The sequence below is a fragment of the Bombina bombina genome, chromosome 7 (assembly GCF_027579735.1).
Source record: "Bombina bombina isolate aBomBom1 chromosome 7, aBomBom1.pri, whole genome shotgun sequence".
Lineage (NCBI taxonomy): Eukaryota > Metazoa > Chordata > Amphibia > Anura > Bombinatoridae > Bombina > Bombina bombina.
In genome coordinates, this window is record NC_069505.1 from 219,670,993 (window position 1) to 219,698,013 (window position 27,021).

General features: G+C 36.1%; 1 protein-coding gene across 5 annotated transcripts in view; it reads right to left on the reverse strand.

Moving 5' to 3' along the window:
- Nucleotides 1-27,021, reverse strand: part of TUB (TUB bipartite transcription factor) — a 406,789-nt gene that overhangs the window by 39,293 nt on the left and 340,475 nt on the right. For all 5 annotated transcript variants that reach the window (XM_053720612.1, XM_053720613.1, XM_053720611.1 and 2 more), the window contains 2 exons: nucleotides 18,041-18,205; nucleotides 12,894-13,015 (listed from right to left, as the gene is read on the reverse strand). In XM_053720612.1, the coding sequence (XP_053576587.1) occupies nucleotides 12,894-13,015; nucleotides 18,041-18,205 (287 nt within the window). The remainder of the gene's footprint in view (nucleotides 1-12,893; nucleotides 13,016-18,040; nucleotides 18,206-27,021) is intronic.

Here is a 27,021-nt window from a genome sequence, read left to right on the forward strand (position 1 = left end):
ACAATGTAAATGTTTACAGTAATATCTTAGGAAGTCTCTCCAAATGGAGAGATCAGCAAATACGGAAATCGACAATGGAAGTTAAAGAACCTGGAGTCGTGCAATGTTGCTTCTAGCAAATGTATCCAATAATTGCATCCAATGGATGTATCCAATAGATGTGTTCTAGTAGTAAGAATTCCAGTAGTAAGAATTCCAGTAAGACAAATCCATAAAAAATCAAGTAGTGAAACTAGTAAAATCCAAACAAAAAAATTATGTGAATCCTGTGATATTGGTGGAAAAAGTAAAATGTAAAAATATAAAAATAGAAATAAAAAATAGTGTTGTAAAAGTAAGAGTAAAAATGTAAAAAATATATATATAAAAATATATATATATATAAATTTACAAAAATATAAAAATATAAAAATTTATTAAAAAGTGAAAAAATTGTGGAAAAAACCAATGTGTTAAAAATCTTGTGTCAAAAATTTAAAATTAAAAATAGCTGTAATCCAAATAATTATTGAGTGTTAGTGAGTGATCCTCCTTATAAGTGTTTCCTTATGAGTGAATGTTTTGTTTATATCCGTGTAAGTGATGAAGAGTTTTTCTTCTGGTATCCTTTCAATAATGTCCTAGTAGTTCCTGTGAATTACAAAATATAACATAGTGCAATAATGTTTCCAGATATAAATATTATTAAAATAATGCTCACCAAATTGTCAACGTGTTTCGGCCTCTATATCAGGCCTTTCTCAAGACTATCTTGTGGTGAGTACTGGTGGCTCTATTTATGTGTATTGATAACCAATAGAATATCGTGGTTTTGGCGCTAAACTCATTGACATTAACCCGGAAGTGTCCTTTGTATTTCACTTCCGGTATGAACCTTAGTATTTCAATGGTAAATCTTCTCATCAAATATTGTTGTTGCGTCTGCAATCAACTGTATTTTTATTCTAACAATTATTGGCCCAGTGGGTTATTATGTTATGTGGAGGTTGTATTTGGTATTTCAAAACATCGCTCCGTATCTGCGCACGTGAGCGTCGAACCGGAAGTGACATACTATTTGTTTACTTCCGGTTTCGGTTTCGATACTAAATACCGGTAAGCAACCTATGTGGGTCAATTTCGTGAAAGCTATCTTAGCATTGGGGAGAACATTAATATCTGGTGAGATATTCAAATGGACAGATATAAAAAGACATTAATATAAAAAATATTAATACAAAAAACTGACATAGAAAAATATTAAAATATTGGGTACAAATATATAAAAAATACATAAAATTGCATGAATTTGCATGGATTGTGTATGTTTAAAAATAAATACGTTAAAAGTGTGCATAAGTGCATAAATCTTATATCCTTACATAAATTTACATAAAACTGCCCTAATGTAGAGAAAAGTTGATGAAGAAAAAAAGAATAGAATGTTATTTTAGGGCATTGCTCCGTATCTACGCACGTGAGCGTCAAACCGGAAGTGGCATACTATTTTGTTTGCTTTCAGTTCCGGTTTCAATACTGAATGGCGGTAAACATCCTATGTGAGTCAATTTTGTAGAAGCTATATTAGCAATGGGGAGAGCAATAGACAAATATAAAAATAAATTATTGCAAAAAACCGATATAGAGAAATATTTGAAAATCCATTAGATACAAATGTATAAAAGATACATAAAATTGCATAAATTGGGTGTGTTTTAAAATACATAAGTTGAAAATGTACATAAGTGCATAAATTAGGTAGGAAGTCGTGTATCCTTACAAGTTAATGACATAAAATTACCTTAATATAGAAAAAAGTATTGATATAAATAAGATCAATTTTCTATTAAAATGCTATAAAATCTATAAAAAGGGATAATCAATAGATAATAAAAATGGATATTAAAAATGGATATTAAAAAATGAATATTTAAAAGGGGGATATGTGTGCACACACTGTGTTCCGGGAACTGTCAGTAAATAAATTGATTAAAATGGGATCAGACATTGTGTAGACAAGACTCAGTGGGAATTAACATTTGGCCATAGAGAGCTAGTATGAAAATACATGCAGACTAACTAAATGTCGCCTCTATCTGAGTGTCAACAGTTCTTTATACTCCATAAATGTGAGAGATCCTCTCTATTATTCAAGCCCCTGGGGTATATACAGTCAATATTAAAAATCCATTTGGATTCAGTAGTAAGTAGGCGTCTCTCATAATCGCCTCCCCTCCAATTAGGTGTCACTATTTGTATGCCTACATAATTAAAATCTTTGTGGCTTGCTCGATGGTGATTGGTAAAATGTCTGTAAAGTGCTGTCTCAGTGCTTTCGTGCTCAATCTTTAGTAAGTGTTCTCTGATGCGATCTTTAAGAGTTCTGGACGTTTGTCCTATATATTGAAGTCCACAACTGCACCATATCAGATAGACAACTCCTCTATCACTACATCTTATAAGATCATTGATCTTATATCTCACCTTCGAGTTGAAAGAAGTGAATTCTTTGGTTTTCACACCTCTTTTACAGGCTTTACAATTTGGACACGGGAAAAAACCTTTGATTTCCCTGCCAAATACATTACTTGTTTTGTTGGATGGTTAAATTTAAAGCAGAAATATCCTTTTTAAAGAAATGTCTTGAACTCAATATTATCCCGAAAGGGTTGGTGATTAGAAAAGAATGTGCATTTCAGACAGAGGACCAAACATTTCTTACACAATGGTCAGAGGCTCTAATAGAGACATCCAGGAAACTGATGAAGACCATTATTGATTATAGAGAATCCATTTTGAGCAAAGTAGATATTGAAATAAAAAATACTGAGGACAATCTCATTGGCCCTGATGGACACATAACAGAATGCAAGGATTTTCTAGATAGAAAAGAAAACCTGACTAAGAAGGTGACTAAAATAAGAGAAGACATAACTAATAAGAAATCCAAGAAATTGAACAGGGAATTAGAACTGATTAAATGTAATCAAAATCAGACAAATGAACAAATAATGAATGATACTAATACTAATACTAATGAAAATGCACATATAGTAAATAACAATGAGGGGGAATGGGTAGAAGTTACCAATAAGAGGAGAGGGCTAAGGCCTAGGATACCATCCATTAAAGATGATAGAAAATATCACGATACTGGTAATCCACACACATATCATTATGGATCAAGTAATCCCACTTACACACCCAGAAATGACAGATGGAATCAAGGCTCTTTCAACAGAGACAGTAACAGAACCCCTAGAACACCATTTCGCCATGAAAGACATACGAGGGGTCCTGTCGGCTGGGGAAGTATGAACAGACCTTATTGGCCCCAAACTCCACATTTTAGTCACCAATATGATAAGAGACATGAATCGAATTCATTCCCTGGAGATTTCCCCGCAAGAGACAACAACCGTGGACATATCCACTCCCCATATGGATATAATAATAACAGGAGACGAGAATACCCATATCCAAACCATTACCAGAGACAATTCCGAAGACCATATGGTAATAATAGAGAGAACCAAGATACATTTTGGGGACAAGGGGGATATCCAAGGTACCAAAATTGGAGACACCCACAGTCATATAACAGAGGGGACCAGTGGTTCAACTATCACCACAATGACAATTATGAATCCCCCAGACATAACTACCCAAGATCGCGACCAGATCCCAATTGGCATGGAACGAACCCCCAATTCCAACAAGGAGAAAGACAACAGAATAAGAAAGCAACAAGTACAGGTATGAATGAAGAACATCAAGCATCAACATCAGGGCACTCTTTTTTAGGGATACCTCAGAAAGTATCCAAAGAACTAGAAAGGGGATCTATGAAGAGAAAGAACCCAAACTCAGAGGATTTCCAAACCCCAACAGACAAAAGAAGACCCACAGAAGTAAGAGAGGAGGAAGAAGACTGAATAAAGAAAAACCATCTTCCTCCCCACCAGGTGCTAAAATTATCACAAAAGGTATATTCAATTTGAGCTCTAAAGAACTAACAGAGAAGGAAACATCTGTGCTAAGCTATGGACTGTCGTTTGCTCCATCTAAGAATTTGAACAAGTTTAATACTTTCATAAATGCAAAAGAATTAGTCAGGAAATTGACACTCAAAAGGCATTTTATGAAAACTCCATTGGAAATACAAACTACTAACCATGCTTATTCATGCACTCAATCTACCAATGAGAACATCTACCTACATACAGATCTAAAACCTAGATCGAACTTTTATCCAGTAGCAAGCAAAGGCAATGCCATAGAAACATTCAACACCATGATCTGTAATGAGATCAGAGACATCAACTACAAAAAATTGAATAGACACAAACATAACCTTTCAAAAGAACAAATGGAAACTATAAAGACCCTCGAAAAGAATCACGACTTGGTTATTAAACCAGCGGATAAAGGTGGGGGCATCGTAGTCCTAAACAAAATAGACTACGATCGTGAATGCGACAGAATCCTATCAGATCGACAGACATATGAAATATTAAGAAAAAATCCAGTTGAGACATTCAAAAAGGAATTGGAAGAATTATTGGGAGAGGCTAAGAGAATGGGAATTTTAAACGAGAAAGAGTTTAAATACATAAATACCAAATACCCCATCACCCCAGTCCTATACTATCTCCCCAAAGTTCATAAATCCCTTGACAAACCCCCTGGTCGGCCGATAATATCAGGGATAGGGGGTTTATCTAGTAATCTATCCGAATATATAGACAGATTACTACAGAAATACGTCATCCAATTACCGTCATATCTGAGAGATTCGACTCAGATACTAAACAAACTGGAAAATATAGAATGGGGAGAAAACTACATACTCGTCACCAGTGATGTCACATCCCTCTATACCAGTATACCACATGAAGGTGGTATAGAGGCAGTGGATTTCTTTCTGAGACAAAATGACAACCTACCTGAACAACAGAGGGAATTTATCCTTAATGGGATAAGGTTCATCCTGACCCATAATTATTTCAGCAATAATGGAGTCTTTTTTAAGCAAATATGTGGTACAGCCATGGGGACCAGGTTCGCGCCTAGCTACGCCAATTTATATATGGGTTATTGGGAACTCATTTTTTGGGAGTCATGCCCAGCTAGCGCGGACCTGGCCCTCTACAACAGGTACATAGACGATATAATTATGATATGGAAGGGATCTAAGGAGGACCTAGAACACACTCTGAAAGTCATGAACAACAATACCTGTAACCTCAAATTCACATATGAGATGAGCAATAAGACAATCAACTTTCTGGATCTAAAAATCGATATCATTGAAGGTAAAATAGAAACGTCCACTTTCTTTAAGGAAGTGGACTGTAACAATTATATTCATCGAGAAAGCTGTCACCTTAATAGATGGAAGACCAATATACCGAAGGGACAATTTTTAAGATTAAAGAAAAACTGCTCCAATTCCATCAAGTGGGAAGAACAAGCTGCTATCCTCAAAGACAAATTTCTAGAAAGGGGTTATGATGAAGAATCCCTAACTCAGACTATGGAAGAGGTTAGGAAGAAAAATCGAAAAGAGCTCCTGGTATATAAACCCAAGAAAGCGATTAACTACTCTGAAGATAATCCACTAACTATTCCATTTATAACAGAATACAATGAAAATAGACATATTGTGGAGAGAATTATAGAGAAGCATTGGTCACTTTTAAAAAATGATGAAATAATAGGGGACAAATTGTCGACACGTCCTGTCTTCATATACAGAAAGACTGATAATCTCAAAAATAAATTGTCCCCCAAGAGAACATCCAACAAAACAAGGGATGTATTTGGCAGGGAAATCAAAGGTTTTTTCCCGTGTCCAAATTGTAAAGCCTGTAAAAGAGGTGTGAAAACCAAAGAATTCACTTCTTTCAACTCGAAGGTGAGATATAAGATCAATGATCTTATAAGATGTAGTGATAGAGGAGTTGTCTATCTGATATGGTGCAGTTGTAGACTTCAATATATAGGACAAACGTCCAGAACTCTTAAAGATCGCATCAGAGAACACTTACTAAAGATTGAGCACGAAAGCACTGAGACAGCACTTTACAGACATTTTACCAATCACAATCGAGCAAGCCACAAAGATTTTAATTATGCAGGCATACAAATAGTGACACCTAATTGGAGGGGAGGCGATTATGAGAGACGCCTACTTACTACTGAATCCAAATGGATTTTTAATATTGACTGTATATACCCCAGGGGCTTGAATAATAGAGAGGATCTCTCACATTTATGGAGTATAAAGAACTGTTGACACTCAGATAGAGGCGACATTTAGTTAGTCTGCATGTATTTTCATACTAGCTCTCTATGGCCAAATGTTAATTCCCACTGAGTCTTGTCTACACAATGTCTGATCCCATTTTAATCAATTTATTTACTGACAGTTCCCGGAACACAGTGTGTGCACACATATCCCCCTTTTAAATATTCATTTTTTAATATCCATTTTTAATATCCATTTTTATTATCTATTGATTATCCCTTTTTATAGATTTTATAGCATTTTAATAGAAAATTGATCTTATTTATATCAATACTTTTTTCTATATTAAGGTAATTTTATGTCATTAACTTGTAAGGATACACGACTTCCTACCTAATTTATGCACTTATGTACATTTTCAACTTATGTATTTTAAAACACACCCAATTTATGCAATTTTATGTATCTTTTATACATTTGTATCTAATGGATTTTCAAATATTTCTCTATATCTGTTTTTTGTAATAATTTATTTTTATATTTGTCTATTGCTCTCCCCATTGCTAATATAGCTTCTACAAAATTGACTCACATAGGATGTTTACCGCCATTCAGTATTGAAACCGGAACTGAAAGCAAACAAAATAGTATGCCACTTCCGGTTTGACGCTCACGTGCGTAGATACGGAGCGATGCCCTAAAATAACATTCTATTCTTTTTTTCTTCATCAACTTTTCTCTACATTAGGGCAGTTTTATGTAAATTTATGTAAGGATATAAGATTTATGCACTTATGCACACTTTTAACGTATTTATTTTTAAACATACACAATCCATGCAAATTCATGCAATTTTATGTATTTTTTATATATTTGTACCCAATATTTTAATATTTTTCTATGTCAGTTTTTTGTATTAATATTTTTTATATTAATGTCTTTTTATATCTGTCCATTTGAATATCTCGCCAGATATTAATGTTCTCCCCATTGCTAATATAGCTTTCACGAAATTGACCCACATAGGTTGCTTACCGGTATTTAGTATCGAAACCGAAACCGGAAGTAAACAAATAGTATGTCACTTCTGGTTCGACGCTCACGTGCGCAGATACGGAGCGATGTTTTGAAATACCAAATACAACCTCCACATAACATAATAACCCACTGGGCCAATAATTGTTAGAATAAAAATACAGTTGATTGCAGACGCAACAACAATATTTGATGAGATTTACCATTGAAATACTAAGGTTCATACCGGAAGTGAAATACAAAGGACACTTCCGGGTTAATGTCAATGAGTTTAGCGCCAAAACCACGATATTCTATTGGTTATCAATACACATAAATAGAGCCACCAGTACTCACCACAAGATAGTCTTGAGAAAGGCCTGATATAGAGGCCGAAACGCGTTGACAATTTGGTGAGCATTATTTTAATAATATTTATATCTGGAAACATTATTGCACTATGTTATATTTTGTAATTCACAGGAACTACTAGGACATTATTGAAAGGATACCAGAAGAAAAACTCTTCATCACTTACATGGATATAAACAAAACATTCACTCATAAGGAAACACTTATAAGGAGGATCACTCACTAACACTCAATAATTATTTGGATTACAGCTATTTTTAATTTTTAATTTTTGACACAAGATTTTTAACACATTGGTTTTTTTCCACAATTTTTTCACTTTTTAATAAATTTTTATATTTTTATATTTTTGTAAATTTATATATATTTTTTTATATATATATTTTTTACATTTTTACTCTTACTTTTACAACACTATTTTTTATTTCTATTTTTATATTTTTACATTTTACTTTTTCCACCAATATCACAGGATTCACATAATTTTTTTGTTTGGATTTTACTAGTTTCACTACTTGATTTTTTATGGATTTGTCTTACTGGAATTCTTACTACTGGAATTCTTACTACTAGAACACATCTATTGGATACATCCATTGGATGCAATTATTGGATACATTTGCTAGAAGCAACATTGCACGACTCCAGGTTCTTTAACTTCCATTGTCGATTTCCGTATTTGCTGATCTCTCCATTTGGAGAGACTTCCTAAGATATTACTGTAAACATTTACATTGTTTTTATATTCAGATAAAGATCGATCTCTCTAATTTGTATATGTATGTTTGTATAGTACACATGGATCCATGTTAATAATTATGATTTGTTAATAAATGTTTGATAATTTTTAACTCACTTCCAACCTATTTTTAACAGATTTTTATTTTATTTCATTTAATTTGTTAGAGTCTTCCTTTGCCTTCTTTTAGGTGCTTTTGGACTATTGTTGTATTTGTGAGTAGTTTATCAAACAGATTATTAGAGCTTAGTAGTATCTACACGGAATACACTTATTTGAGTGATGACTGTGAGTAGTTTATCAAACAGATTGTTAGAGCTGAGTAGTATCTACACTGATTACACTTATATGAGTGATGATTGTGAGTAGTTAATCAAACAGATTGATAGAGCTGAGTAGTATCTACACTGATTACAATTACATGAGTGATGACTGAGTAGTTTATCAAACAGATTGATAGATCTGAGTAATATCTACACTGATTACACTTGTATGAGTAATGACTGTTAGTAGTTTATCAAAATGATTAATAGAGCTGAGTAGTATCTACACTGATTACACTTATATGAGTGATGACTGTGAGTAGTTTATCAAACAGATTAATAGAGCTGAGTAGTATCTACACTGATTACACTTATATGAGTGATGACTGTAAGTAGTTTATCAAACAGATTGATAGAGCTGAATAGTATCTGCACTGATTACATTTATATGAGTGATGACTGTGAGTAGTTTATCAAACAGATTGATAGAGCTGAGTAGTATCTACACTGATTACACTTATATGAGTCATGACTGTGAGTAGTTTATCAAACAGATTGTCAGAGTTGAGTAGTATCTAGACTGATTACACTTATATGAGTGATGACTGTGAGTAGTTTATCAAATAGATTGATACAGCCGCATAGTATCTACACTTATTACACTTATATGAGTGATGACTGTGAGTAGTTTATCAAACAGATTGTCAGAGTTGAGTAGTATCTACACTGATTACACTTATATGAGTGATGACTGTGAGTAGTTTATCAAACAGATTGATAGAGCTGCATAGTATCTACACTTATTACACTTATATGAGTGATGACTGTGAGTAGTTTATCAAACAGATTTATACAGCTAAGTAGTATCTACACTGATTACCCTTATATGAGTGATGATTGTGAGTAGTTTATCAAACAGATTTATAAAGCTGAGTAGCATCTACACTGATTACACTTATATGAGTGATGACTGTGAGTAGTTTTTTATTATTATTATTATTATTATTATTATTATTATTATTATTATTCTTTATTTATAAAGTGCCAACAGATTCTGAAGCACTGCCCATGGGTACAAATATAAAAGTACAATGGAGAAATAATACAATAAAAGACAACATTTTACAACATTTTACATGACAAAATGGTAGGAGGATGGGAAACAGGAGGTGGAGACAGCAAAGGTGAGGATGATATTAGTGAGGAGATAGATGAGGGCAAGTGTTAGGTAAGTGAAATTCATTTGTTACTGAGTCGGGTGATAAGCTTCCCTGAACAAAAAAATGTATTTAGGGAATGTTTAAATGAGAAAAGGTTAGGGGAAAGTCTGACCGCTCGAGGAAGTGCATTCCAGAGGCTTAGTTCTGCACAAGAGAATTCCTGTAGTCTAGCATGAGAGGAGGTGATGGTAGTGGACGCAAGGAGCAGGTCATTGTTGTGTCTTAGGGGGTGGGCTGAGGTATATTTGTTGATGAGTGAGGACAGATAGGGTGGGGCAGCATTGGTGAGGGCTTTGTAGGTCACGGTGAGAATTTTTAATTTAACTCTGCTGTGAATGGAGAGCCAGTGAAGGGACTCACAGAGTGGCTCAGCAGAAATAGAGCATTGAGAGAGGTATATTAGCCTGGCAGATGCATTTAGGATGGATTGAAGGGGAGAGAGGCAGGAGAGAGGGAGGCCAGTTAGGTTATTACAGTAGTCATGTCTGGAAATTACCAGGAAGTGAATTAGCTGTTTAGTAGTTTCAGCGCTCAGAAATGGACAAATTTTGGAGATATTGCATAGGTGGTTGTGGCAGGATGAAGAGAGCAAATGAATGTGGGGAATGAAGGACAGATTTGAGTCAAGTGGGACTCCAAGGCAGCGGACTTGGGGTGATAGGGAGATATTGGTGCAGCCAAAAGTGATAGAAAAATTAGAAACTGGAGTAGCGTTAGAGGGGTGGGTTAGAAGTAGTTCGGTCTGGGACATGTTTTTTTTTTTAAGTGGTGAGAGGCCATCCAGGAGGAAATGCCAGATAAGCAGTCGCTGATGTGAGAATTGACAGAAGTAGAGAGTGCAGGGTTGGAAGGTAAATTTTACCTCTCTTCTTTTTTTTACATTATTTATTCTGCCCAAAACAAAAAGGATTTGATGATCACCAAATTACTAAAAGTCACATCATCAGACATCATCAGGCTTGTAAAGTCATCAGCTAAGGTACAAACATCTGGGTGATGACTTCAGAATGTTTAGCAGATTACCGTACTGATTACTTCACAAGCATAAACAGCCAGTGACTGACTTTTTTATTTAGGCATGTGGGCATAATTCAGGATGGCTACTGATGACTAGTCTGGAGTTATTGATTACTTCAGAATGACTACAGGAAGATCATCCTTTTTGTATAGCTTTATTTGTATCCTGAACATTTTGAGAAAAGACTTATTTGAAAAAAAGGATTTGGTCGGTTCGAGTCCTGGAACTGTTGCTGTATGTTTATATCCAGTAGTGCACCTAAAAAATGTTTTTTTGGCTCCCCAAAGGTAACTCAGTAGCAAGCAATAGTAATGATATATATGGTGATATTTATAATTATTTGGAGGATAGATAAACAGACAGACAGACAGATATATAGCTAGATAGCTAGATAGATAGACAGATAGATCTGCAACCTAAACTAATAAAAGTCTCTCCTGCATTAGGATTGAACACATTGTACGCACCTATGTATAGACTGGCTGCTATAGGTGACCGCTGCACTTGGGCCCTAATGCGGCTGCACCAATGCTACTTCCTCCCGTTTACATCTTTGTGTATTTAGCACTGGGACTATTTTTGTATGTTAGTTGTTCCTGTAACAGGGTTTGCGGTTTGTGGTGGGACAAAGTCTCCAATAATTGAATACAAAAGTGTTTTATGTATATTTATATTTTTTAGCTTTACGGAGGTACTTATTAGACTTACAGCTGAGTCCTACCTTTAGTTTATGTTTTTATGATGTTAGTAACAGAGTAATACATTTCTATGAAAACAAATATGATATCAACCTAATATTGTTACAGAATCATAAAAAAAAGAAACTAAAGGTAGCCTCCGTAAAGCTAAAAAATATAAATATCTTTATATTTGCAATCAGGGAGGAGCAATACAATATATATACATTAGTCTTTTCCAGTGATTGTAGATCTGACAGGGGAATTACTTGAACAACTGCTTCATAACAACCTGGCTTCATTGCCCACAGTAATATTGTACTGCAGAGTCATAGGGCCGAATTATCATTGTGCGAGTGGACATGATCCGATATTGCGGATCATGTCCGCTGCACATAGATAAATGCAGACAGCATACGCTTTCGTCATTTATCATTGCACCAGCACTTCTTGTGAACTGCTGGTGCAATACCGCCCCCTGCAGATTTTCGGCCAATCGGCCGCTAGCAGGGGGTGTCAATCAACCCGATCCTATTCGATCAGGTTGATTTTCGGCGATGTCTGTCCGCGCCTCAGAGCAGGCGACAGGTTATGGAACAGCTGTCTCTCTTTAGACCGCTGCTTCCTAACTTGTGTTTCTGGCGAGCCTGAAGGCTCGATAGAAACATGGGGCATCAAGCTCTATTCAGAGCTTGATAATTCGGCCCTTAATCTCATAAAGCAGTTCTTAAAGTGGATTTGAATTTTATCCCTCAGTGATCTGCAACAACATTTTTAATTATTGTAGGTTCTGATATAACCCTTTAGCTGCCAAAGAGAGTTAAAACACATTGCTTAGCAATCACTTGCAATCCTCTCCAGCAGCTAAGGCATTAAAGGGACAGTTCACTGTAAACATGTTTTCCCTGAATGTTACCCCCATGACTTGTAATACCAGCTGCAGTGTATAAAAAGCATGATAAATTGCTCATTTATGCTTCTTTTTGCAAAAGAAATAGCTTGATTTGCTCTTTGAATCTACAGTCCGCCAAAATAGGCTTGGCTTGCTGACAGATCAGATCTCGTTATCTTATCACTCAAATGCTTCCCTTTCTAATAACTGTCTCTGTACAATAATTAGAAGAACAATTGAAAATTAACATTTTAGAGCTTTATCTCTTCCACCTCCCACTGTAATTACACCTCCCAGTCTAATTTCTTCTGCCGGCAGTTACTCAATAGTCTATACCTAAGTATAGAAACTTTCATTATAGGTAAGGATACTACAAGCTAAATCAGCTAATTAAAATAATAATAAATGGATAAATGGTACTTTTGACCAGTGCTTTTGGTCCAGTTACAGTTTTGAAGTCGTCACCTACCTTGTTGGATTTTTTACTTGTGGCTGACCCAGGTCGCGTGTTACTATTTAGTTGTGATGAACTTGAACTGTCTTCATCCTCCTCATCTTCTTCCTCGTCAAAGTTCATGCTGCTTGATATACCTGCGAGAGAGATTTGCACAGACGTTGAGTGATGTCATCGATAGATCAGTGTCTCTTTTCACCAGAGCTACTTTGCACAAAACAAAGGAGAGCTAGGAAGGCAGCGCTACATTTGTCTTCCGAAAATCCATTTGCTAAATTACATTAACACAGCCTTAAATTAAAAGCATTTTCCTCTAAGAATAAAGCATTTATTGAAGCAGCCAGATGGCTACAAAACAGCCACAAGGAATCAATGACATTTATGTAATAAAGGGCACTGGGTAATGAGAAAAAAATATACAGCTTCTGTGCACTCTGTGTTAATAAAGGACGGTGGGTTTTTTACCCTTCAATTAATGTTGTTCTTTGTAACTATATAATTATATACTATGCATATCATAAAATCACTATTAAAATGTTTAAAATAAGAGACATAAGGGGAAATTTATCAAAGTGTCAACTGATAATGCGCTGGAATCCCGCGTCGTGTTTGACACGAGATTGATCCACTGTAGTTAACAAAGCATCAAGATTGTCGAATGCTGAAATGTGTGACGAAATATACGCTCTTGCGATCTCAATTCGACGCAGATCGATGCTTGCGCCATTACAGATGTTTTGAATTCGCATTCGACTCTATTTGAACCTCAAACATTTAACAGGTACACTCGCGTCTATTCTGACGCAGCGTACCTAGTTTTCAAACCGCAAACCTTGAGGAAACAGATGCCATAGAAATCAATGGGAGTCTGAAAACACAGAAAGTTTATGTTCAATGCAGCAAGAGAATGAAGTATATTAAATAATAAAAGTTAATTAGAAACTTTATTAAAATTCTATACCCTTTCTAAATCAAACAATATTATTGCTTCACATTTGGTGCACTAGTAGATATAGGGATACAAATGAGAAAATATATTACTACTTATGGATTATGCTACAACTTTGTCTCTCATTACAAAGCAAGGGGACAATATTATATCTCCATATTTGGTGCAAAGTTTTGCCCCAAACTTGTTGCACTAATAGATATAGAGATAAAAATGAAATAAATACACAACATAATATAGCTAACTTCCTTTTGATTTTTTTTTTATAAATCTTTTTGCCCCATGTTTAAGCCATGTAATACAAGTCCCACTCTCCACTTCGCACCAAATTTGACGCAACACTTTTCGCACCAATTATGACGCAAACTCCTAAACAACCCACACACTAGTGAATTTTTCAACCACTTTTGATTGGAATATGCATAATCACATGATGTATGGCATCAGCCAATCTGATTCAAATATACATTTTAAACTATCACTAATGAATCAAATTGCTCGATACTTGTGTCTTTGATCACTCATCAGAACTTGTAAGTGCCATTTGTTACATTGTGTATTATACTTTGAAAGTATGTATATGTGAATTTAGTATTAAAGATAAACATTGATAAACATTGATTTTAAATTTGAATGATGTTTGATTCAATATAATCTTAAGATGATAGCTCAAGCGTGGGCGGGGGAGTGGTGGGGCGTGACCGGGTGTGAAAGGGGCGGGCGCGGTTGGCACGAGAGAGAGGGGAAAGAGATATAAAGAGGGGGGGGGAGAAAAAGCAAAAGAGAGGGATGGAGAGAGAGAGCAAAAGAGAGAGATGGAGAGAGAGAGCAAAAGAGAGGGGAGAGAGAGAGCAAAAGAGAGGGGGAGAGAGAGCACAAAAGAGAGGGGGAGAGAGAGCACAAAAGAGAGGAGGGAGAGAGAGCGCAAAAGAGAGGGGGGAGAGAGAGAGCGCAAAAGAGAGGGGGGAGAGAGAGAGCGCAAAAGAGAGGAGGGAGAGAGAGCGCAAAAGAGAGGGGGCAGAGAGAGCACAAAAGAGAGGGGGAGAAAGAGCAAAAGAGAGGGGGGAGAGAAAGCAAACGAGAGGGTGGAGAGAGGGATCAAAAGAGAGGGGAAAGAGCAAAAGAAAGGGTAGAGAGAGCAAAAGAGAGGTGGAGCAACAGAGAGCGCAAAAGAGAGGGGAGAGAGCACAAAAGAGAGGGGGGAGAGAGAGCATAAGAGAGGGGGAGAGAGAGCAAAAGAGAGGGGGAGAGAGAGAGCAAAAAAGGGGGAGAGAGGGATCAAAAGAGAGGGGAAAGAGCAAAAGAAAGGGTAGAGAGAGCAAAAGAGAGGTGGAGCAATAGAGAGCGCAAAAGAGAGGGGGAGAGAGCACAAAATAGAGGGGTGAGAGAGAGCATAAGAGAGGGGGAGAGAGCAAAAGAGAGGGGGAGAGAGAGAGCAAAAGAGAGGGGGAGAGAGCGCAAAAGAGAGGGGGAGGGAGAAAGAGCAAGGGGTGGGACCGCTGTACTGCAAAAAATGGCCCGTGTACACCGGCTTTAGGACTAGTAGGTATAATATTTCGATTCTGCACAGGCAACTTTCTCAAATGCCATACAAGTAAGACTTACAATACCTATACTGAACATTATTGGTTTCATTGCTTAAGTAAACTGTGACTCTGTGTATCCTGTTTCAGTTCATTAAAACCTTGTGTGCAATTTTGGTGCATTTTAGATACCTTTTCTATTATAAGATTACAATTTTAATTAGATTAATGCACCTTATTTATTAATGCAATATAACAAGAATTTGTGTTTCATATTCTTGGATTGTGTAAACACACCACAATTTTCACATATTCTAATTTAGTTCTATTATCACATTTACTTCATTCTCTTGGTATCATTTGTTGAAAAGCAGGCAGGTAGACTCAGCAGCGTGCACATTTCTGGAGCACTATATGTTTTGCAAGAATGCTTTTAACAATGTTATACACTGTGCACATACTCCTGCCAACTAGTTGTAAAACTGCAGACACGTACTCACTACCTAACTAGGTATTCCCTTCAACAAAGTCTGCCATAAGACCAAAGCAAATTTGATGCTAAAAGCAATTTGGAAACTTTTTTAAAATTGAACACTACCTGAAAAAAAATGTTTAAAGCGACATTCTAACAGAGATTTGCAGGGAAGAAAAAGTTTCAGACGAAATTTTCATTAAAAATATTCAGGGCAGGGAAATTTGTTTTCCTGAACATTTGGTGGCTGCTCTATTTGCTATTAGTTTCATTTAAAACAAAATAAAAATTTAATTTTCCTTAAATATTTCCATTTAGTTTTCAGTAAAACAAATGTAAATGTTTCAAAGCAAGAGGTGAAAAGTTCCCCCGTAGCTACAAATACATACGCCAATGAACTCTAGAGAGCAAGCTAAGGTACATATTAACCGCTTACAAAATGATGATTTTTGACAGTGTTTCATTGTTTCCTTTATTTTCTTTGGTGCATTCATTCGGATTTTTGTTTTGTTAAACCAAAACTAACATTCGATTTTTATCCGAAAAACGAATGCACATCTCTACATTCTAACAGAATAATACATAATAATGCTTTAGAGCAGCGGTCGCCAACCAGTGGTCCATGGACCACTGGTGGTCCACGAGAAGATGTTGGTGGTCCTTGACACCATCAAGAAGTAATTAATCTCCTCTGATGGTGTCACTCCCCATCACTCTGCAACTCCCTACAGTGCCTGGCTGGAAATTAGTGAAAACCGATGGAGGAGGAGTTAAATTACAATCTATTTACGCATGTTGCGTAGTACAACTTGCATAGCTAGATTATATTTTAAACTCCTCCCACCCGGTGCGCTGCTCAGAGGAAGATGCTTCCATTCTAAAGCCAGCAGAGGTTGGTATAGTCTTGGCTTGAAATAGTGGAATTAGTTTTGTAGTAGTTTTCCTAATTCCTTCAGATGGACTGTTTATCTTCCTCCCCCTCCATCTTTTTTTTTCCACCTGAATTCCAGTAATTGCCATCCAGCAGATCAGCCATATCCCACCAGTATTATAGTAATCGCCAGTAACATCAGTCGTGGTTAGCTCACATCCATATTGAGAGCTTTCTGATATAAACTTAATTTATTACTCCAATGTCTGTCCATGATCATAAGTAGGTTTGAATAATTACTAACTGGGGAGGTAACTTGGTCTTTGTGGTCCTTATAAACATAATTATTTTTTCACCACTTTCTGCCTCTCTGTTTCCAGCTCAAAAGTTGGCACCCACCCTTCCTCTGTCATTTGGAAGTATTCTCTCAGTTCTGTTATTCCGTTAGTTAATTCAAAAAAATAATTCTTAAAAATGTGTAAATATATACATAATGTACCTTAGCTATGGTTATACTAGTTATGTACAGTATGAGTGAGTGTAAAAAAAATCATGTTAGCGGTCCAAGGATTCAAAATTGTGAGTTTAGTGGTCCCTGAGGTCAGAAAGGTTGGCAACCCCTGCTTTAGAGCATGTCTGTTTTACATTACTGACCCTAGATAAATATGCATATGACCTTAGCTCCCAAACAGGAGAAATCCAGTGGTTGCTGGGGTGTTGTAAGTAATCGCTCATGACTGATTGACCCCATCCATTGCCAGCTGTGTGCTACTTGGTAGGAACAAGGCTTGCAGTAACTGAACAGTACTTTACCTATGTGTTTAAACCCCTTAGCAGGCGAACAAATATACCATTTTTGTTGTGTTTCACAGTCTAAAATTATGGTTTGAGGTATATATATATTTAATTTTCATTAATCAATGAGGTAATAATGTTTATTAGCAAGTGAAATGAGCATTTTTAACATTGAATATAAATTGGAGCAAAAATTCAGGATACGCCATTTAAAAAGTACAAAAATGGATTTTCAAGCGCTCAAGACAAACAAAACATGTTTACGGATGGATTCAAATTCAATTGTAAAATTCTCTCAATGCAAAATATTAACCAGATTTACTAAAAAAATGCTAATAGATTGGAAAGCTCTGTGAAACGTGTGGAAATAATTTCTTACAGCTCATTTAATAGCCTTTTTTTTCCCCCTCAAATATCTCAATTACAGAGTTCGGGAAAATTTTTATAGATAAATTATAGGATAAAGTTTTCAGCTGTAATGTTAGATGGCGTCATACAAAGGCTATCAATCCCCTACAATAAATAAATACTTAGGTATGCATTCATTCTTACCCTTTTTTTGCAGCATCACTCTTATATCTTGTTTGCTTTCCTGTTGCCCGCTGGCTACTGATTCCCCATCGTCCTCTTCATGGCTGGACTGTCCCACCGTGAGAATCTGTACCTGACTTCCTCTTTCCTGAGGTTCATCTTGAAAGGCTGCTGGTCCGTCAATTCCTATTATAGAACACACAAAACTCATTTGTTTGTACCACAGATGAGTACTGAATATGTACAGATAGAAATTCATACAAAAATAAACAAATCTAAACTGAATTACTTTGGGGAGGGTGAACTACCCTCTGTTAGAAAAGTTGGAATCTGTTAAATTTTTTAACAGCTTTATTAACAAGAGCAAGTAATCAACAATTATATACAGAGTTTAGTATTTAAACAGTCTGTGTAAACACTAAGGGTTTGATTTATCATCAAGTGGGTGCAGGGTCGGCTCCAAGGGGGGGCATTGGGGGCAATGCCCACCCAAATGAAATGCTGTGCCCCCTCAAAAAATATTGATATGATCATAAGCTTTAAAAATAATAAAGTAATGAATTGTTATGTAATACTGCATGCAGGGGGCGGAGTTAGCCGCCGAACTGTGAGGTCGCATCACGCATCTGCAAGGAGCTCTGTGTCTTAACCTCTTATTTTGAATTGGAAGTTAATTAGCTAGCTCCCAGGAGTGCATTTTGCTCCTTCAACAAAGAATACCAAGAGAATGAAGCAAATTAGATAATAGAAGTATATTGGTAAGTTGTTAGCATTGCATGCTCCATCTGAATCATAAAAGTTTAGTTTTAAATGTACTGTCCCTTTAAAAAGAGATACTGAATACTCATATTTATCTTGGTAAAGTATAAGGTCTTAGAAAAATTTGTGGCTTTAATTTATTCTCTGCTAGTTTAAAGGGATGATGGACTGTAACATTCCCACCCCTTTAATGTCCTCCAAATGATCTATTTTACTTATTGCAGTGTTTTAAATTGTTTACAATGCATTCTTTATATTTATTTTGTCATTTTAAAAAACTGCTTTTTTCCTGTTGAAACTTCCACCTATACTGAAAATGTCAATACTACAGTATTTGTTAAAGAAAAGCAATTTAACAAGAGGCATCAGAAGAAATCATACTCAAAGTGGTGGGAGGGAGAAATAAGAACTAAAATGATCATTTTCAATTACTCTTTCAAACTACTAACCTTTGTATATACTGATAAAGATAAGAAGATACGATACAGAGGCATTTGTGTGAGAGAGTGATAGCATAAGGAGGTCTGCTCTTCCTGTAAGCTAAGCACATTTAAATGAGATGTGGTTTCAATGGGCAAAACCAGATATTACATATACAAAAATAAATCTAAATGAGCTGTATCCATACATTTTATACACTGCAGTTGGTATAACAAGTAACGGAAACATAACAATTTTATTTAAACTGTTTCTTTAGTAACTCGTATCATTTTCTAACATTAAATTATCTTATGCTGATAATTCACTGAACAAAAACTGGACACATTTAAAAAAAAAAAAAAAAAAAAATATATATATATATATATATATATATATATACAATGTTGGAAATATTCTATAAATTAATCCTGGTTGTCAAGAACCTCCAGTCTTCTGTAAATTGTAGACATGTGCATGGCGAAAAAATTCGGTTCGGATCGATTCGGAATTTTTCGAAGTTTGGTTCGGATCGATTCGAATTCGGAAAATTTTGAATCGATTCGTTTCGGATTCGTTTCGGATTCATTTGGATTTGAAGAAATTCGGCTGGATTCGGTTCGATTCGGTTCGTAAATTCGGCAATTCGGTAAGTGTTAGGTGGGATTAGACTAGTATTATACTGTATATTAGGTGTTAACCTAACATACTGTATAATACTAGTGTAATCCAACGGCCATCCAAATTTGCCGAATCGAACCGAACCGAATCGCACATGTCAAGTAAATTGTCATAATTATTTGAATGTACTTTAACCCCTTTGTTGCTAAGCCTTTCTCACACACCTATACTAAGCTAGTTTTGAGTTTTTTACTACACAAACAATTAAACAATATTGTAAGTCGAATTTCAGTTGTGACTCACACAAATTATATACTGATATACTGTTTTTGTTTTTCTAGCAGGCCAAGTAGATTCAGAATATAGCATTATTTTATTTATATTTTATGGCAAATAAGGTAGTGGTGGCAAAAATGTAAAAAAAATAATAATATATTTTTAAGATTTTAGTAAATAATATTTAAAATGGCCATGTGGTCACTGCTGTTACTGTGATCAACTTACTAAATTGTCATCAATGGCAGCCGCATGTGAAATAGGGACCCATGCAGGTTTTTTGGGGTTATAATAAAAATTATAGAAGCCCCTTTGTGCGCTACAGAAATAAAAAAAAAAAACCCTTTATTTTTTGCAATGTAAGTACCGTTAAAGTCGTTGATCAGCTTGTTATACTGACAAAATTCATATATTTCTTTAAGAAATCGACTACTATAAAATTAACTTTATTAGGGGTCCCTAGACATAACAGATTTTTATTGAGCTTATAATGTTATGTTTCGACTTTTGAAAAACAGATTTGGTTGCTTGTGGCATTCCAAGACCAACACTAACTGAAAGAGCAAGTGATGATTCTCTTTTAGATAAGGGATCTTGGAGGATTGTGTCTAGTAAGGGAGCTGAGATTGAGGGGTTTGAACAATACCCCCCCCCCAATCCAGCTCCCTTATCTGCCTGTCAGATTGTGGCCCCACCCCCTCTGTGAATCATTTGTGGTGATATCACCGAAACTACCATGTACCTCTGGGAGTGTAACCCACTATTACCACCACCAATCAGACCGGCAGTGTGGGGGAATCACTGATCCGATGCTGTTATTTCAAATTTATCTTCATGAAGAGAACATATAATGCGCTCACAGGCAGCACATGTCCATAAAACAATCTGCCGCAACATGTTGTAACCTAGGTTTCCTTTCCTACTGAGGACAAGTAGGGACAGTTATAATAGGGTCATTATAAGGTACAACCAATGACAGTGTACAATATAGCAATGTTAAAGGGATAGTAAAGTCCAAATTAAACTTTCATGACTCAGATAGGGCATGCCATTTTTAACAACTTTCTAATTTACTTTTATCATCAAATTTCCTTTGTTCTCTTGTTATTCTTAGTTGAAAGCTAAACCTAGGTAGACTCATATGCTAATTTCTAAGTCCTTGAAGGCCACCTATTATCTGAATGCATTTGACAGTTGTTTCACAGCTAGAGGACGTTAGCTCATGTGTTTCATATAGATAATATTGTGCTCATGCATGTGAAGTTTTAGAGTCAGCACTAATTGTCTGAAATACAAGTCTGTTAAAAGATCTGGGGCTCGATCCGATATAAATCGTCGCCCGCAAAAGCCGGAGACGCCAAAATCTGTGCGGGTTTGGTATCCTATATACGGCATAACCTAGAAGTTAAGGACTTACGTGGCGAAAATGGAGAAATCTTACTCCATTTTCACCTTGCCACAAAAAGCAGAAGTAAGAAGCCTTACGCTGTGTATTGGAGCCCCGTAACTACCTAAACTACCTGCAAAATAAAACCTAACACCTAACGCATGCGCAATGTCTATCTACCTGTCAACCGCGATCCCCCGCCGCAATCCCTAATAAAGTATTTAACCCCTAAACCTCCGCTCCCAGACCCCGCCGCCATCTACATAAACTAACCCCCTACTGTGAGCCCCTAAAACTGCCACCATCTAACTGATCTATCCCCTAATGTGAACCCCTAAAACCGCCACCATCTAACTGATCTATCCTCTAATGTGAACCCCTAAAACCGCCGCCATCTACCTTATCTATTCCCTAATCTGACTCCTTACACCGCCGCCATCTACCTTATCTATCCCCTAATGTGAATCCCTTACACCGCCGCCATCTACCTGATCTATCCCCTAATCTGACCCCTTACACCGCCGCCACCTATATAAAAATTATTAACCCCTAATCTAATCCCCCTATACCGCCGCCAGCTATATTAATATTATTAACCCCTAATCTAATATCCCTAAAGTAATAAGCTCTATTACCAGCCCTTTAAAGGGCCTTTTGCGGGGCTTTGCCCCAAAGTAAACAGCTCTTTTGCCCTATAACCTGCCCTCCCTACACCGCCGCCACCTATATTAATAGTATTAACCCCTAATGTAAGCCCCTTACACCGCCCCATCTATAATAAAATTATTAACCCCTAATTTAATCTACCTACCCCGCCGCCAGCCATATTATCTATATTAACCCTAAGTATATTACAGTTAATATAGTTATTATATTATATATATTAACTATATTAACCCTAATTATATTAGGGTTAATATAGTTAATATAGTTACTATAGTATTTATATTAACTATATTAACTCTATCTAACCCTAACACCCCTAACTAAATTCTTATTAAATAAATCTAATTCATATTATAAACTAAAATATTCCTATTTAAATCTAAATACTTACCTATAAAATAAACCCTAAGATAGCTACAATATAATTAATAATTACATTGTAGCTATGTTAGGGTTTATATTTATTTTACAGGTAAATTGTTAATTATTTTAACTAGGTATAATAGCTATTAAATAGTTATTAACTATTTAATAGCTACCTAGTTAAAATAATTACCCAATTACCTGTAAAATAAATCCTAACCTAAGTTACAAATACACCTACACTATCAATAAATTAAATAAACTACAAATATCTATCTAAAAATACAATTAAATAAACTAAACTAAATTACAAAAAAAACAAACACTAAATTACAAAAAAAAAAAGATTACAGCGATTTTAAGCTAATTACACCTATTCTAAGCCCCTAATAAAATAATAAAGCCCCCCAAAATAAAAAATTCCCTACCCTATTCTAAATTATAAAATACCCAGCTCTGTACTAGCCCTTAAAAGGGCTTTTTGCGGGGTATTTACCCCAAGTTAACAGCTCTTTTGCCTGTAAAAAAAAAAGAACACAACACCCCCCCCGCAACATTACAACCCACCACCCACATATCCCTATTCTAAACCCACCCAACCCCCCCTTAAAAAAAACTAACACCACTAACACTACCCCCCTGAAGATCTCCCTACCATGTCTTCACCCAACCGGGCCGAACTCCTCATCCGATCAGATTCAAGTTCAATCCGATTGGCTGAACCAATCAGCCAATCGGATTGAACTTGAATCTGATTGGCTGATTCAATCAGCCAATCAGATTTTTCTACCTTAATTCCGATTGGCTGATAGAATCCTATCAGCCAATCGGAATTCGACGGACGCCATCTTGGATGACGTCATTTAAAGGTACCTCATTCATCGTTCAGTCGTCGGCCGGGATGGATGCTCCGCGTCGGAGGAGCGAAGACAGAAGATTGAAGATGCCGCTTGATGGAAGATGCCGCCGGATGGAAGAAGACTTTGCTGCCACTTGGATAAAGACATCGCCGGATCGGATGAGGAGTTTGGCCCGGTTGGGTGAAGACAAGGTAGGGAGATCTTCAGGCGGGTAGTGTTAGGTTTATTTAAGGGGGGTTTGGGTTAGATTAGGGGTATGTGGGTGGTGGGTTGTAATGTTGGGGGGTGGTATTGTGTTTTTTTTCAGGCAAAAGAGCAGTTTTCTTTGGGGCATGCCCCGCAAAAGGCCTTTTTAAGGGCTGGTAAGGTAAAAGAGCTTTGAACTTTTTAATTTGGAATAGGGTAGGGAATTTTTTTTATTTTGGGGGGCTTTATTATTTTATTAGGGGGCTTAGAATAGGTGTAATTAGCTTAAAAATCTTGTAAGCTTTTTTTATTTTTTGTAATTTAGTGTTTGTTTTTTTTTGTAATTTAGTTTAGTTTATTTAATTGTATTTTAGTTTAGATATTTGTAGTTTATTTAATTTATTGATAGTGTAGGTGTATTTGTAACTTAGGTTAGGATTTATTTTACAGGTAAATTGGTAATTATTTTAACTAGGTAGCTATTAAATAGTTATTAACTATTTAATAGCTATTGTACCTAGTTAAAATAAATACCAAGTTATCTGTAAAATAAATATAAACCCTAAAATAGCTACAATGTAATTATTAATTACATTGTAGCTATCTTAGGGTTTATTTTATAGGTAAGTATTTAGATTTAAATAGGAATCATTTCATTAATAATATTAATATTAGATTTATTTTAATAAGAGTTTAGTTAGGGATGTTAGAGTTAGATAGGGTTATTATACTTAATATATATATATAATATAATAACGATATTAACTATATTAACCCTAATATAATTAGGGTTAATATAGTTAATATAGCTGGCGGCGGTGTAGGGGGATTAGATTAGGGGTTAATGTGTTTAATATAGGTGGCGGCGGTGTAGGGGGATTAGATTAGGGGTTAATACATTTATTATAGGTGGCGGCGGTGTAGGGGGATTTAGATTGTAGGCAAAAGAGCTGATTACTTTGTGACAAAGCCCCTTTTAAGGGCTGGTAAAAGAGCAGTTTACTTTGGGGTAATGCCACGCAAAAATCCCTTTTCAGGGCTATTTGTAGGGTTAGACTTAGGTTTAGTGGTAGGGATAGTTTAGTATTTTAGGGGTTAAATAATTTAATATAGATGGCGGCGGGGTAGGGGGATTAGATTAGAGGTTAATAATTTTAAAATAGATGGCGGCGGGGTAGGGGCTCACTTTAGGGGGTAGGTAAGGTAGATGGCGGCGGTGTAAGGGGCTCACATTAGGGGGTAGGTAAGGTAGATGGCGGCGGGGTAGGGGCTCACTTTAGGGGTAGGTAAGGTAGATGACGGCGGTGTTAGGGGCTCACTTTAGGGGCTCATAGATTAAATATATCTGTCGGCGGGGTCCGGGAGCGGCGGTTTAGGGGTTAATAACTTTATTAGGTGGCGGCGGGGTCCGGGAGCGGTGGTTTAGGGGTTAATACATATTTTATTGTTAGGATAGTGAGGGGGATAGCGGATAGAGGGTTAGACGTGTCGGGCTATGTTTGGGAGGCGTGTTAGACAGTGCGGGTGATTTCATACTTTAGTTAGGTTTTGTAGGCGCCGGCAGTTTCTAACGTGCCGTAAGTCACTGGCGACTACAGAAATTTGTACTTACGCAGATTTCTGGACATTGCTGGTTTATCCGACTTACGGCACTTTAGCATCTGACGGCGCCGTATATAGGATAGCTCGAGTTGCAAGCTGAAACTACGGGCGGTGGGGGTTCCCTCGCTTGCGCCGCAAACTACGCGGATCGCGCCCTCGAGATAAGGAGGCCGTCTGCAGAAGCTTAGATACAAGGTAATTACAGACGTAAAAAGTATATGTCTATAACAGTGCTGGTTATGTAAAACTGGGGAATGGTAAATAAAGGAATTATCTATCTTTTTAAACAATAACATTTTTGGTGTTTACTATCCCTTTAAGTCTGAAGTCTGTACTTCTAGCAGGAATTGGAAGCCCACAATTTCAGTGTTAACAGGAAAAAAGGACAAAATATATAATGAAAGTATGTTGCAAAGTGTTTTTACTACATATAATTAAAGGGAGAGTAAACACAGAATTTTTCCCCCCAGAGATTTCAAAATCAATTATGTATATGGTACACCACTTTTTATTGATTTGAGCAGCGGGTGGTTTAGACAATTGCATAGCCATCGAACGTGCCACTTGTTATAATATAAATGTGCTCCTTTCAGTCAATGTTAATATCATGTGCAGCGCATGCAAGGTAGCCGCAAGGAGTTGCAGGAGATAGGGGATTACGCATGCGCTAACATGAAAGCCCATGAACAAGCTTTGCAGGGGAAAAGGGGTGGACTGGTGGAGCAAAATACTGCCTTTAAGAAGACACAGTCTTGGTATAGCAGAGTTCTGGTCCAGAACAGATCCATAAATGACAAGAAAGTCATATAAACTATAAAGCTTCATTTTACTTAAAATGCTTCTTTATATATCTTATGTTAAAGATACACACACCTATGTGTTTTTATATTTTTATATTTACTGACAGTTTAAACAATTCGTATTACAATAGCAAAGTGTTTAATGTCCCTTTAAGACAGAGACCTTTGTATCTGTGTTCTACAATGGTTCAAATCTGCTGATGCACTTTAAAGATATTATTATTATATATCTATTAAACTCCTGTGTTAATCGCTATTAACTATGAGTTAGTTTAGTGTGTGAATAAAAAAAAAACATGTTTAAAACTATGTAGGTAGGTAACAAGTATTGAGGTAAACTTTAGTATAGATAGAATAAGACAGGTGCAAACTTTTGCCCCAAACTTGTCGCACTAATAGATATAGAGCTAAAAATGAAAAAAATACACAACATAATATAGCTAACTTCCTTTTTATTTGTTGGAAAAATCTATGTGCACCATGTTTAAGCCATGTAATACAAGTCCCACTCTTCACTTCGTGCCATATTTGACTCAACACTTTTCGCACCAATTATGATGCAAACTCCTAAATAACCCACACACTAGTGAATTTTTCCACCACTTTTGATTGGAATATGCATAATCACATGATTTATGACATCAGCCAATCTGATTCAAATATACATTCTAAACTATCACTAACGAATCAAATTGCTCGATACTTGTGTCATTGATCACTCATCAGAACTTGTAAGTACCATTTGTTACATTGTGTATTATACTTTGAAAGTATGTATATGTGAAATTAGTATTACAGATAAGCATTGATGCTGACATTAGGACACACAGTGTAATTTTTTAGACAAGGATTTTAAAATTTGAATTGATGTTTGATTCAATAGAATCTTAAGCTGATAGCTCAAAGGGATAGCCCACCTAACATTAAACTGTCATGATTCAGATACAGCAGAAATTAAAATCACCTCTTTACTGTCATGCTATTTTCAGTGTATTTCTTCCTTCTCTTGAATTTATTTTTCAGTAAGAAATGTCATCTTATATGCCAGGCCATTTTATAACACCT